At 46.8% G+C, this 15375-nt stretch overlaps 1 protein-coding gene across 4 annotated transcripts in view; it reads right to left on the bottom strand.

Annotated features, from left to right (window-relative positions):
- Window positions 1-15375, bottom strand: part of STAT6 (signal transducer and activator of transcription 6) — an 81078-nt gene that overhangs the window by 23475 nt on the left and 42228 nt on the right. For all 4 annotated transcript variants that reach the window (XM_077329226.1, XM_077329224.1, XM_077329225.1 and 1 more), the window contains 2 exons: window positions 9865-10053; window positions 2017-2104 (listed from right to left, as the gene is read on the bottom strand). In XM_077329226.1, the coding sequence (XP_077185341.1) occupies window positions 2017-2104; window positions 9865-10053 (277 nt within the window). The remainder of the gene's footprint in view (window positions 1-2016; window positions 2105-9864; window positions 10054-15375) is intronic.

Here is a 15375-nt window from a genome sequence, read left to right as displayed (position 1 = left end):
GGCTCCAACCTGGTGGAATGAGCTCCCGGAAGAGCTTAGGGCCCTGATGGAGCTCGCTGGGTTCCGCAGGGACTGTAAGACGGAGCTTTTCTGCCAGGCTTTTGGTTGAGGCCAGGGTGGAGACCGGAGCTGTCAATCTGTGGATCCTGCCCAATTTTAACAAGCCAACACCCTGGATGAATAGGGTCCTCTACTCAGGCCCTAAGGTTAAAGAATGATGATGCTGCCAACTATTTCCATTTCTATTTGTATTGTTTAAGGGGCTTTTATATTGTCATTTTTACTGGTTTTATAGTATAAACCGCCACAAGACGGCCTGTCATGAGTGGCAGTATAAAAACCCAAAAATAAATCAATAAAAATAAATCAATAAAAAATAAATCAATAAAAATAAATCAATAAAAATAAATCAATAAAAAATAAAAAATAAAAAATAAAAAATAAAAAATAAAAAATAAAAAATAAAAAATAAATCAATAAATCAATAAATCAATAAATCAATAAATCAATCTCATTTCCTAGCTCTTTTTACCCCCACAGTCCATTGTTACTCTAGGACAGCGGTGGACCAACTGTGGCCAAACACCAGCTCATGTGCTAGAAGGGTTTCATGAGAATTGTTGCCCATGGACACGTGTAGAGGCGCATTTTGGCCACCCATGCCCTAGAACCATGCTCTTCAGCTCACGGTTGGGACACAGGTTGGTTATACAGCTCTGCCTGTTTTATCATGTGTTCCTACAGCAGGCTTTCTCAAGTAGAGTTTCTTGACGGCCCTGGAAGGGTTTCTGGAATGGATGGAAGTCAATTAATTTTTAAGTGTCCACAGCTTTGCTTCCCAACCCTATTCTGCACGATCGTGCCACTTCTGGGGTTTCTCAAAGTCTGAAGAATGTTTCAGGGGTTTCTCAATGGTAAAATGTTGAGCAAAGGCTGCCCTGCAGAGACACTTATACTGCTTTTTGCTCCAAAGGTAAGAGTGCCGCACCTTTACCAAGCACGGGAACACGAGCAGCAGGTCAGAGGGGCTTTTGGCAGGCAAAGGAACATTCTAATCTAACATTCTGTTGCTCAATGTCTTTGAGGCTCAGCTGACAGAGAGAAATCAGCCTCTTTCTCTCTCTTGGGTTTTGGCTGTTCCAGCAATCCTCTTGCTTTTCCTCTTGTTACGTTTCTGGGTACCTTCCAGTTGAGGAGCCAAGTGATTCTGGCAGCCTATCCAGAGCCTTTAAATCAAATGAGGGAGAAGGAGGAGGAGGAGTTGGTTCTTATATGCCGCTTTTCTCTACCAGGAGTCTTAAAGCGGCTTACAATTTCCTTCCCTTCCCTCTCCCCACAACAGGCACCCTGTGTGGGAGGAGAGGCTGAGAGAGCCCTGGTATTACTGAAGAAGAAGAGTTGGTTCTTATATGCCGCTTTTCTCTACCAGAAGGAGGCTCAAAGAGGCTTAAAGTCGCCTTCACTTTCCTCTCCCCACAACAGACACCCTGTGAGGTGGGTGAGGCTGAGAGAGCCCTGATATCACTGCTTGGTCTGAACAGCTTTCTCAGTGCTGTGGTGAGCCCAAGGTCACCCAGCTGGCTGCATGGGGGGGGGGAGCAGGGAATTAGACCTGGCTTGCCTGATTAGAAGTCAGTGCTCCTAACCACTATACCAAGCTGACAGGATGAGGGCAAGTCAACAGTACTGGCTGGTGTGGTCTGGCGAATCTTGAGTGAGGTTCTGACCCTGTGCCCCACCAGAGATACAGGTCTGCTCATGGCTCTGTCCCCCGGTTTCTCCCTTCCCACAGTATTCATCCTTGCGCTCGACTCCTTTGAGGAAGAAGAGGAGAAACGTGTACGAGCAACTAACAAACAAACCCAAAAAGGCAAGTGCCTTACCCCACTTCTACCTGCATACCTTGATCCCAACCTCTAATGCAACATTAGTGGATGTCCTTTCCGCCCACCCATGCATCTGTAGCTCTGCCCTGCCCCCCAATCTGGGATAGAAGGGCTGTCTTCGTTCACGTACCATATTCTTGAAGACAGCACAGCAGGCATTGCTTGTGGCAGAGGTCTCCAGAGAGGCTATGTTGTTCACAAGTTCCCCTGTGCTTTCACTGAAACGCAGAAAGAAAGAGAGATCAGCATATAAGCACAGAGCTATGTACGTCTGCACCCACAAGTGCAGATGGCCTGATACATGTGTAACTTCTTCAGAGTGACTGAACAGTTTGGTTGCGGTAGTCCTAGAAAAAATTACTGCCCACTGCATAATGCCCTATCCGTTCACCTATCTACCTACCCGATTTGTTAACCGCCTCTCTCTGAATCCAAGCTTGGGGAGGTGAACAACATCCATTTCTTCAACAATGACAAAATCATATCTGTTCCACATAATATATTTCTGGTAAGGCCTTGGAGGAGGAGCTTAATGCCACTCAGCGCTTAACCGGCTTGCCTGCCTGTCCAACGGCCAGCCAAACGCCTTCCGTCCCTCACCCCTGATCACCCCCCTCCTCTTTCCACTTCCTTCTTAGGCTTGGAGGCTGCAGATCCCTGTATGAGAGCTGCCCCTGCTGGTGAATCCCCTAACAGCTACCTGCAGCCTTTCCAGGTCCTGGGGGGAGGGGGGAGACTATCCGCATTCTTCCACCCCACCCCACCCAATGTAGCACCCGTTGTATTCCTGAATGCAATGGGCTTTGCCCCTAGTCAACTATAAAACTAGTAATAAATGATAAACTCTATCCTGATGCTCCATCTCAGTGTGTCTAATTCTGGGTGGTATAGGATGCTCTTGAGGTGGGGGGCGTACAGTCCATCTGTCCGATCAGGTCTCAGCTGTATGCCTGATGGAACAGCAGCGTTTTGCAGGCCCTTTGGAACGTTGATAGTTCCATCCCTGTCGGCAACACAGGAAGCCACCACAGAGTTTTAGAAGCAACCATGAAGTTTTCCACTTTTTAAAAAAGTGTACAGCAACATATACAGACTTATCTTTCATTATACCTAAAACAAATTCAAAACACTTAAGGTTAGTGAGAGTACCAGGCTACAATGACGACACAGTTGCCGGCCAAGAGGGCCGTGCAGACATAAAGGGTGACTAATGAATTAGCATTCACTTTAATTTTCAAAGAAGCAATTAGCTCCTCTTTGGTTCAGCCCGTGCCGCACCCAAAATTTGCAGGACAGATCGACAAAAAGTTATTGACAAATGGGATAGGGCTGAGGAAAGCATATGGGAACGGTTCTACTGTCACATGCATCGATTTAAATCCCACTTCCCTTCTTAATAAAGATGCAAAGCAGCTTAGACCAATGTCCTCCCCTCCTCCATTTTCTCACATGAACTGTTAGGCTGGGAGGATGTGATTGGCCCAGGGTCACAAAGCAGGTTTCCGTAGTAAAAGTGGGAATTCAGATCCTGGGTCTCCCAGGATCCCAGACTGACAGGCTATCAACTATTTCCACATGGCTCTATAAATATGATTTGTAGCAGAGAGGGCTGGGTTCAGTTGGGAGAGTTTCAGGTCCGCTGTGGCTTTTTATTCATGTAAACCAAGGACACATGTACACAGGAGTGACTTCATCATTAACCCTAAGAACAGAAGGAACGGAGGAAGATGTCGTTGGCATTAACTAGTACACAGTATTGTCAGAGAACAACATACACCCACCCAGTCCTCGAGGAATTTGAATCCATAAATCAAACAAGGACAAGGAATCCAAATAGACGCCAAGCCGCTTCCAAGCTGTTTTTCTTTCCTAATTGCTTGGCCGACAGAGACAGCCCAGTGATAATGGCAGATGAAGGCCACTCTGCTGGAATGCATCGGCAAGTGATTTGGAAAAGGCCTACCTTGCAGGGCTGTTTGTGGTAAACAACAAGGTCCTGGTGGTGTGCCAGGTGGAGACACCCCAGGGGCTGCAGGAGGAAAACTGCAGGTAATTCCAACGGGCGTGCCTGAACATGCTTACCCGCTTTTTGTTTCAGGTGAGGACACCCATTTCCTTCAGGACAGGGAGAGAAGTGAGCTTTGCTCTCTCCTATCAGTTGTAGCTTGTTGTTGCTGAGATGCGGTCTGCGATGCTGCAGCAGCCATTTTCATTGTGTGCTTGCTGGAGTAAGCATGCAGGCTGTTTTATCTTGTAACATGCTTATGTTTGTAACCCTGACTGGCAAGCTGGCTAATCAGAGAGAATGATAAATCTGTGCCAGCAAACTTTTCACTGCTTTTACTCTAAAGAGGACCTTTCAGTAAGCTGGGAAATTTTCTTTCCTCTTTGTTGTTGTGGGGAGAGGAATGGGAAGGCTGCCGGGTTCGATTCTGCACTCTCCCACATGCAGCCAGATGGGTGACCTTGGGCTCGCCACAGCACTGATAAAGCTGTTCTGACCGAGCAGGAATATCAGGGCTCTCTCAGCCTCACCCACCTCACAGGGTGCCTGTTGTGGGGAGAGGAAAGGGAAAGGCGACTGTAAGCTGCTTTGAGCCTCCTTGGGGTAGGGAAAAGCAGCATATAAGAACCAACTCTTCTTCTTCTTCTCTTTGGTGACCTTTGCCGGTGCTTCCAGGCAAAGCTAGCATGTCTGGGCAGGTGCAAAGGTTTATTGGGCTCGCTCCAGAATCCCAGTACACTCAAAACCTTGTCTGAAATCGTGCTCTAAAGCCCTGGAAGGTGGACATGCAATTGTATAGCAGTCCTCCTGCATGGACAGAGATCAGAAACCCGTCCAAAGCACATCCAGAACTGTCTTGTGTACCTGTGCGATGTTAAGAGAGGGGCAGGAAACAGGATACATGACACACCTGAATGCAGCCTCTTTCTCTTTGCTTCAGGTAAGCTTTGAATGGTCCACAGACATCTGAGATCTTCAGACAGATTCTCAGACACCATCTCAGTCCTTGGGGAAACTGCTCTCCCCACCACAGCAAAAATCTGTTCTGCTTAACATCTTGCACACTCTCCTTTCATAGTATAGTCACAAGTTATCAAGTCCTATTTGTCCACCACCAGTCCTGCCTACCAGACAAGCATGGGAAATTCCATGCTCAGAATGTAATAATTCTTAGATGTTTAGGGGTTGGGGTGGATCAGAAGAGAAAAAGAAGAGCTGGTTTTTCATACCCCACTTTTCACTACCCAAAGTGGCTTACGAAAACCTTCCTTTTCTCACAATGGATACCCTGTGAAGTAGGTGGAGCTGAAAGAGCTCTAGGAGAACTGCTCTGTGAGATCAGGACTATGGTACATCAGGAGAGGGGCCTTTTACGGTCAGAGTAATTCAGCGGTGGAATCGGCTGTCTAGGAATGCGGTGAACTCCCCCTCACTGATCGCCTTCAAGCAGCGGCTAGATAAACACTCCCGTCAGGGATGCTTTAGGCCGATCCTGCATTGAGCAACAGGTAGGCCTGTATGGCCCTGTCCAACTTCAAATCATAGTCCTCTCCTCGTGCCTTTTTCCTGGCATGAAAAGTCCCTGGGGAGTCTCTGTTTGCCCATCAGTGTGGTTAGAAATGCCTTCTAGGGGTTATTATTTTCAGAAAAGTGGTATTTAAATATTTGTTTGTTTCCCCACTCCTCCTCCAGAGGCAGCACGCTGGGTGACCTTGAGCTTATCGCAGTTCTCTTACAGTTGAAGAAGAAGAAGAAGAGTTGGTTCTTATATGCCGCTTTTCCCTACCCGAAGGAGGCTCAAAGCGGCTTACAATCTCCTTCCCATTCCTTTCCCCACAACAGACACCCTGTGGGGTGGGTGAGGCTGAGAGAGCCCTGATATTACTGCCTTCCCTTTCCTCTCCCCACAACAGACACCCTGTGGGGTGGGTGAGGCTGGGAGAGCGCTGATATCACTGCTCGGTCAGAACAGTTTTATCAGTGCTGTGGGGAGCCCAAGGTCACCCAGCTGGCTGCATGTGGGGGAGTGCAGAATCGAACCTGGCATGCCAGATTAGAAGTCCGCGCTCCTAACCACTACACCAAACTGGCTCTTGTTCTTGCAGAGCACAAAGCTAGAAGATGGGACTTGGCAGGGCTTTTCTGCTTCTGAAGGAGGGATGAAAGTGGATTGGCAAGGTGAAGATGAAATGAAATAATCATGGAGTGTTATTGTGGCCGAGCATCTGGTTTCAATCTCACAATGAGCAAGAGCTCATGCATGTTTTTGACCTGGCCGGTGTAACAGCTTGGTGTCCTGGTTAAGAGCGGCGGCCACTAATCCGGACAGCTGGGTTTGATTCCCCACTCTTCTTCCACATGCAGCAGCCAGCTGGATAACCTTGAGCTTGACAGTTCTCGAAGAAGAAGAAGAAGTGGTTCTTATATGCCACTTTTCTCTACCCAAAGGAGGCTCAAAGCGGCTTACAATTGCCTTTCCCTTTCCTTTCTCCACAACAGGCACCCTGTGAGGGAGGTGAGGCTGAGAGAGCCCTGATATTACTGAAGATGAAGAAGAGTTGGTTCTTATATGCTGCTTTTCTCTACCCGAAGGAGTCTCAAAGTGGCTTACATTCACCTTCCCTTTCCTCTCCCCACAACAGACACCCTGTGGGGTGGGTGAGGCTGAGAGAGCCCTGATATTACTGAAGATGAAGAAGAGTTGGTTCTTATATGCTGCTTTTCTCTACCCGAAGGAGTCTCAAAGTGGCTTACATTCACCTTCCCTTTCCTCTCCCCACAACAGACACCCTGTGGGGTAGGTGAGGCTGAGAGAGCCCTGATATCACTGCTCGGTCAGAACAGTTTTATCAGTGCCGTGGCAAACCCAAGGTCACCCATCTGGCTGCATGTGTGGGAGTGCAGAATCGAACCCGGCATGCCAGATTAGAAGTCCGCACTCCTAACCACTACAGAGCTGTTCTTGCAGAGCTGTTCTGTTAGAGCTCTCTCAGCCCCACCTACCTCACAGGGTGTCCGTTGTGAGGCGAGGAAGGGAAACATCTTTGTGAGCTGCCTTGTGACTCCTTCAGATAGTCAAGAGCAGGATGTGAAAAACCAGCACTACTTGTCAGAACCGAGCCAACCCCCTACATCTCCGGAAATTACTTAATTCAGAGCATGGAATAGCTCTTCTTCTTCTCTCTAAGGGAGAAGGAAAAGGACCCACCTTTCTCTCTAAAGCACAGTAGCAAAGGTCTCAAACCAGGGTAAATTTCCAGCCAACCAGACAATTGGGCTAGCCTGGGCAGGTTGGGCAAAGGTAAGGTAAGAATGCTGCGGATGAAACATCTGCTTCCTTGCATTAATTGGGGTAGGTTATCAGGTGCATGAAATCACTTGCCTCACCTTCTACCTCTGCTGCAAATTATGCAAGCAAGCCTTCACCCGCAAGACCTATAATCATGATTTTGGCAGCTGCCAGCACTGAAACAATAACTCATTAATGCTATCAAAATTCTTTCAAATCGTTTTTTTTTTAATGAGCACGTTAACTGCAGCTTTCACAATTGCAGCTTGAGTCAAAAAAGGCAAACACCTTTTGCCTTCTAACTTTGCCTCGCTTTCTAGCGAGAGCCAGTTTGGTGTAGTGGTTAGGAGTGCGGACTTCTAATCTGGCATGCTGGGTTCGATTCTGCACTCCCCCACATGCAGCCAGCTGGGTGACCTTGGGCTGATCAAGGTCACGCCACGGCACTGATAAAACTGTTCTGACCGAGCAGTGATATCAGGGCTCTCTCAGCCTCACCCACCCCACAGGGTGTCTATTGTGGGGAGAGGAATGGGAAGGCGACTGTAAGCCGCTTTGAGCCTTCTTCGGGTAGGGGAAAGCGGCATATAAGAACCAACTCCTCCTCCTCCTCCTCCTCCTCTTCTTCTTCTTCTTCTAATTTTGCCTCATTTGAGACCTTTCAAGCAGGTTTCTTGACAGCCCTGTGCTTTATTGTTGGCCCTGGAAGGGTTTCCCAAATGGGTGGGAATTAATTAATCTTTAATATATTTTTAAAATTTATTAAACAGACATGGTCATGTTGACCAGACCCTTGCTCTCAAATTGGCCAATGAGGGGGAGGGGAGGGGCCCTGGGTGGGTGCATACATAGCTATGCTGCCCAATCCCATTCTGCACGATCGTACCACTTCTGGGGGTTTCTTGAAGCCCTAAAAATGTCTCAGTGGTTTCTCAACAGTGACAAAGCTGAGGCAGCCTGCTCTAAGGGATTCTTTGGGTTGGCAGGCACCTGGCATGTCTAATTGATGGAAAGTTGAAACTTGTAAAATTGCGTACGTAGGACAGGCTTGGCAACACACTGAGCCTGAAACTGGATCCTAAATCAAATAATAAGTATTTATCTATTTGCCAAACCCAGCTGCAGCCCATTCCAGCAGCACAGAATGCCATCGACAGAGTCACACCCTTCTCAGCTCATTTGGCCTCAATGGAATTGGGAATGTGCCACTTGGCTTAGGATAGCGGGTGCTCAGAAGAAAGATTTAGGATGCTTTGGGATGCTTTGGGCTGATCCTGCGTTGAGCAGGGGGTTGGACTAGATGGCCTGTCTGGCCCCTTCCAACTCTATGGTTCTATGATTCTAAGATTCTAAGATTCTATGATTCCAAGATTCCAAGATTCTATGATTCTAAGATTCTATGATTCCAAGATTCCAAGATTCTATGATTCCAAGATTCCAAGATTCTATGATTCCAAGATTCCAAGATTCCAAGATTCCAAGATTCCAAGATTCTATGATTCTAAGATTCTAAGATTCTATGATTCCAAGATTCTAAGATTCTATGATTCTAAGATTCTATGATTCTATGATTCTAAGATTTGCTGCCTTTCTGCATGGCCCTCTCAGCCACCTATCAGTCTTCCATCTGCACTGATTATGGTTTTCCCTCGGCAAAGCAGCTGTTCACAGCTGGATACGCTTAACCACTCATTTCCCTTCATGTGCAGCAAACATTGGGATGTGGGCTGGGGATTGAATGGACAGTGTTGTGTGCGTGGAAAATGAATCACAGCGGGAGAGTGGTGGGTGGGATGTGCCCTCGAGTTGCAGCTGATTCACAGTGACATTCAGAGGTGGTTTCAAGAGACATTCAGAGGTGGTGTCAAGAGACATTCAGAGGTGGTGTCAAGAGACATACAGAGGTGGTGTCAAGAGACATTCAGAGCTGGTTTGCCACTGCCTGCAACTGGGCAGTGACCCTAGACTTCCTTGGTGGTCTCCCACCCTAGGTCCCCCCTCCCATCCCTACCCCTCACTCCTAACCCCCATCTGAATCTGGGAAGGTAACCTGAATTTTAGAACGATTTGATCCCAGACTCTTTGTTAGTAGCAACAGAACAGGTTTCTAAATTGATTAGCTTTAGTTGCGAATAATTTTATGTTAGCTATTGTTAGCTATTGTTAGAGAGGGGTGGTCTAAACATAAAAGAACTAAGCAAGGTCAGCTTCCGAGACCTGATCAGGCTAGCCTGGGCCACTCAAATCAGGGCAGAGGGGAGCAGAGGTGGTTTGCCATTGCCGCCTCTGCATGGCAACTAACCAGGCATGACCCTGCTTAGCTCCTGAGATACGATGAGATCAGTTCAGGGCAGAGAGGGGCAGAGGTAGTTCACCATTGCCTGTCTCCGCGTAGTAACCCTGGACTTCCTCAGTAGTCTCCCATCCAAAGGACCAACCCTGCTTAGCTTTTAAGATCTGACAAGATCAGGCCAGCCTGAGCCAGCCAGGTCAGAGTGGCAGTGAGCTAAACAAAGAGAAGGCCATAGGAAAAGGTGATGTGGAAAGACAGATGATTACGTACAAGGAGCCACCGAGGAGAACCAGAGAAGTAAGGCCCTGTTGATTTATATCACAGTTATGCTTGAGGCTTTCTCAAAGCAGCCTAGGAAAACAGGCAATGCTGCCGCCAGAGTTTCACTCACTTGAGGCTGGCGTCAGGATGCCCGGCTACCAGTTCCCGGGCCTGTTTCTCCGTTACGATGTTGGCCGTGACTGAGAAGGACGTCTGGGTGGCTTTGAACAGCAGGGAGCCCAGCAGGAAACGGACGGTGGCTTGAAATTTGGTTTGGGTCTTCAGAACTTGAGGCGGTTGCTTGTCGACCACGAAGGCGCTGAAAGGAGACATGAGAAGAGGTCAGGGAACCCACCATTGATGAGGATGTTCTTGGCTGTGATATGATGCCCTGTTTTGTCTCTCGGGAGGCCTGGGAAGTTCGTTCTGTGGTTGAGTGGCCCACAGTAATCCTCCTCTTCCACCCCCCACCCCACCCCTGCTCCTGCATTCTTGGTTTCTCTACATCCTTTGGTTTGCAACCAGATAGCATGTAGGCCAGGGGTAGTCAAACCTGTGGTCCTCCAGATGTCCATGGACTACAATTCCCACGAGCCCCTGCCAGCAAACAATGGCAGGGGCTCATGGGAATTGTAGTCCATGGACATCTGGAGGACCACAGGTTGACTACCCCTGATGTAGGCCATTCTCCCGCCCTGGGAAATCGGCCTTATCAGTCAGTGTCCTTGGTTCACATGGAGGTGGAAGAGCTCCGTTCTGAAGGCCCTACAGAACAGTTTGAGTTCTGAGAGGGCCTTGATTTCATTGGGGAGCTCTTTCCACCAGGTGTGGAAGGTGGACTACCTGGTATTGTACCTTGCTGAGGTTCCTCCTCTCTCCAAACCCAACCATCCCAAAGTTCCCAAACCTGGAAAAGCATTTGTCCCTCTCTATCTGCAGATTGTGGCATTGGAATGAGCCAAAGGGCTCTTAGCCCCCTTGTATCTTAAGACCATGCCTCACAGCCATGGGCCCTGTGTGGACTGTGGTGATAGGACTAGTACCTGGTTGGTACAACTCAGTGACCGATCACCTGGTTTCACAGGTATACTGGAAGAAAAGGGAGGACCTGCAGGGTTGTAGGTCTTTATTTACATTGTATTTGGGTTTGCACACTTCAATTTATAAACCTTTTTTAGTCCCCAGAGTGGGAGAAAAAGGACAAATTGTGTCTGTTGGCTATTTAGCAGAGCAAATGAAACACAGAGGAATAACGCAACACAGATGTGTGTGTTTAACTCAGCCATTCTCAACCTTTTACTGTTGAGAAATCCCTGAAATATTCTTCAGGCATCAAGAAACCCCAGAAGTTGTACTCTCATGTAGAATATGGTCGGGAAGCAGAGGCTGACATACTCATATCAATAACAAATTTTTTAAAAATATAAAAATTTATTAACTCCCACCCATTTGGGAAACCATTCCAGAGTCTTCACAAAACGCCACGGTTTCATGAAACCCTGGTTTAACTTCTTTAAAAGTTTACTTCAAAATTAGGGAAAGGAATACATGGAAAGAAAATAACATTTAACTAACTCATCTTCCTAGCTCATAGAATCATAGAGTTGGAAGGGGGCTCCTGGGTCATCTAGTCCAACCCCCTGCACCACGCAGGACACTCACAACCCTATCACTCATCCACTGTCACCTGTCACCCCCTTGAGCCTTCACAGAATCAGCCTCTCCGTCAGATGGCTCTCCAGCCTCTGTTTAAAAATTCTTAAAGATTGAGAACCCACCCCCTCCCGAGGAAGCCTGTTCCACTGAGAAACTGCTCTAACTGTCAGGAACCTCTTCCGGATGTCTAGAGGAAATTTCTTTTGAATTAATTTCATCCCATTGGTTCTGGTCTGTCCCTTCAGGGCAAGAGAAAACGACTCTGCTCCTTCCTCTACATGGCAGCCTTTTAAATATGTGAAGATAGCTATCAGATTACCTCTCAGTCATCTCTTCTCCAGGCTAAGCAGACCAAGCTCCCCCAACCTTTCCTCATACATCTTAGTCTTCAAAGCCCTCACCATCTTTGTTGCTCTCCTCTGGACGTGCTCCAGTTTGTCTACATCCCTCTCATCACAGCACTGATAAAGCTGTTCTGACTGTGCAGTAATCTCAGGGCTCCCTCAGCCTCACCTCCCTCATAGGGTGTCTGTTGTGGGGAGAGGAAAGGGAAGGCAACTGTAAGCCATTTTGAGACTCCTTCTGGTAGAGAAAAGCAGCATGTAAGAACCAACTTCTTCTTCAACTGTGGTGCCCAAAACTGAACACAGTACTCCAAGTGAGGCCGAACCTGAGCAGAGTAAAGCAAATTAAATCTACCCCATCTTGTTTCTTTGTTCCCTCTGATCCCAAGAAGAAAGGAAAGGAAGTTTCCCCTCAAAGTTCCATCCCTTCTGTACTTGCAGAATAGCAAGAGCTATTGCCAATATATTGCTTAGCCAACAATCAATCTTTAGGTCACCTCATTAAGAACAAAACCTCCCCCTTTATGGTAGGAAGAATCTAGTCTACACTTAATTGGTTCTATGTTAAACTTGTGATTATTGATGTACAGAAACTTCAGTTTAACACTTTCATAACTGAAAGGATGAGACTTGCAAAACCCTACACCTCTTCTATTGAAGTCATGACGGTCCAGCTTCTTGTGCAAGCACCTGAGCTTCCAGTTTGGTGTAGTGGTTAGGAGTGTGGACTTCTAATTTGGCGAGCTGGGTTTGATTCTGCACTCCCCAACATGCAGCCAGCTGGGTGACCTTGGTCTCAACACAGCACTGATAAAACTGTTCTGACTGAGCAGTAATCTCAGGGCTCTCTCAGCCTCACCCACCTCACAGGGTGTCTGTTGTGGGGAGAGGAATGGGAAGGCGACTGTAAGCCGCTTTGAGATTCCTTCGGGTAGAGAAATGTTGGAGTTCATCCGATCTTTGTGGCTGCGTATCTCCCTCACAGAATGATATTTGGCAGCAATATGCTTGATTCTCACACTGATGCTTTCAGACAGTCTTGGCTAGAGCTGTGCATGCCTGATTAGCTTCAAACAAGATTCCTGGCATAGGCTCATCTTCATCAAATCCTCTTGTGTAAACCTTCTTGCTCTCAGTAGATAGATGATCCACTCAAGCCCACTGGATGCATTTGAAGGAGAATACGGACTCCGCTTCCATTGTTGATTCGGCAACTGGCGTTTGTTTGGGGCTCAAGAGGAAATTTCCATTCGGTCTTCTTGATTCGTATTCCAATGTAATGATTCATTCTCCCAGCTGTTTCACTTCTACCACTTTGCTGATGTTCTCAGCAGTTTCTTGTACATCCTCTTTGCTTTGACAGCACAATATCAGGTCATTCACGATTGTCAGCACATAGTGATGTTGTCCATCATTCAGGCTTGCCGATAGGCAGGGCTCCCGCCTTGTTGAAAATTTTGATTCTGTAGCAGCACAGTTTAATTTTTCATTCCATGCCCTGTCAAGGCCCGGCTCCTTCCCCAACCTATGGCGTCCCAGAAGGGACAAAAAATGCCCCAGCTGCTCCATGGCCCCTGCAGTGGAATCTTGCTGCCCCAGCTGCCTCGTCTGGAGGTCCAACTCTGGGGCAGGGGAGATGTGCTGGCCTAAACACTCTCCAACACCCAGAGGCAACATGGTGTGGTGGCTATCATGTGGAATAGGTCTCAGTCTCTTGTGCCACACTAGGAAGCATTTAGAATTGGATCCTTTATTTTGTCTTGTATGGCTCACCGACATGCTTCAAATAGTAATAATGGCCAATCTTTTCTCCCAGTATTTCAACACTGAACTCAGAATGAAAAATGCTACACACATCATCTTTGATCGTAAACTGTTTTTCCTTTTTTTCACAAAGCCTTCTGATAGACAATAAATTCTGATTAGCTCGTGGAGCAAAAGCACTGTCCTTTGGAAGAATTTTGGCAGACTCTTCTGCAGCACTTAAGACGCTCAGTTTAACTGCCCCAATTCCTTCTATGGGCAATGGACTTCCAACTCCCTGGACCAAATTATACCCATAATTCATTCAGTTCCATAAAGCAATTTTCTCATGGCAAATATGAGAAAAAAGATCGAGAATCTAACTGCCAAAGGTTCTTCACATTTGTCAGAGATAACTTATGTAAACTGTTAAGGAAGCGTCCTTTCCTGTTTACTTTTGTCTCTCCTCCTGCTTGGAGCTTCATTGTGTGTGAGTACTGTAATACAGGGGTAGTCAACCTGTGGTCCTCCAGATGTCCATGGACTACAATTCCCATGAGCCCCTGCCAGCAAATGCTGGCAGGGGCTCATGGGACTTGTAGTCCATGAAGATCTGGCAGACCACAGGTTGACTACCCCTGCTGTAACGTGTAGGTTTGCAAGGAGGAACCAAACAGCTCTTTATTGATCTCAGTGGTCAGTGCATGTTGAAGGAAGCAGCAAGATTGAACAAACCCCCTCCAAGAACAAACCACAACTTAGATACGTTTAAACAACAAGAGAATCTCCCGCAGCTGAGCCATAGGCCCAGAGGTGCTTGATTAGTTTAAAAGGATAGGTTTCTGCAGCTGGGAGCCTTGAAGCACATTGGCTGTTTTTGAGGCTGCTAGAATCCTACCTGGGACCTCCAGCTCAGTCCTGTGTGGATTCACCTACACAAACAGGAAGCATCTGCAATCTTTATCCTTCTGCTGTTCCCCGCTTTTTTTTTTGAATCTACAGAATTTTGCAATGTGCCTCTTCTGTCGGTAGTTATAGCATGCAAAACTTTCCATTTCTACATTTCAATCTTTAAGAATATGGCTCCCGTTGTCTCTTAATCAGTTCCCCCCTGTCCTCCGCTTGGTAGTGATTTACAGTCAGCATGTTTTTGATCTTGTGACTCCAAGGCGGCAATCTGATTAGCAATGCAAAACCAAAACCCAACCTAACCAGAAAAGTTAGGAACCCAAAGGTTGAGCCGCAAAAATAATTTTGTTGTTTAATTTTCAAAGATTTATTAAATAAAGTGCACTAATTCAACCTATTAAAAACATAGTCATCATACTTTTAAAAAACATCACATTTCTAACTGCACGTGGAATTTAAAAAAAAAGAGTCCAGTAGCACCTTTAAGACCAACAAAGATTTATTCAAGGCATGAGCCAGCACCCTTCCTCAGACTAAATGAAAAACCATCATAAACTATCCTGTGTTCTTCTTTATGTGTTACATACACTGTCTCATGTGAGGCCTAGAAAGCCAAGAGATGGGAATTGATAACATTGGGGGTGAAAAGCTATGCCAGGTATGTGTGTTGATCTTGCCACACCTGGCATTGCTTTTCACACCCAATGTTATCAATTCCCATCTCTTGGCTTTCTTGGACCCACACAAGACAGACAGTGTATGTAACACATAGAGAAGAAGAACACAGAATAGTTACGATGGTTTTTCATTTAGTCTGAGGAAGAGTGCCTGAACTCAAAAGCTCACACCTTGAATAAATCTTTGTTGGTCTTAAAGGTGCTATTGGATTCTATTTTTGTTGTGCTACTTCAGACCCCACTTGAATCTGCACATGGAATAGACCAACACAGACTGGACCAAATGCATTTCGACTCCAAGGGGTCTTCCTC

Source organism: Paroedura picta, chromosome 3 (assembly GCF_049243985.1).
Source record: "Paroedura picta isolate Pp20150507F chromosome 3, Ppicta_v3.0, whole genome shotgun sequence".
Lineage (NCBI taxonomy): Eukaryota > Metazoa > Chordata > Lepidosauria > Squamata > Gekkonidae > Paroedura > Paroedura picta.
This window is presented reverse-complemented; position numbering and strand designations above follow the sequence as displayed.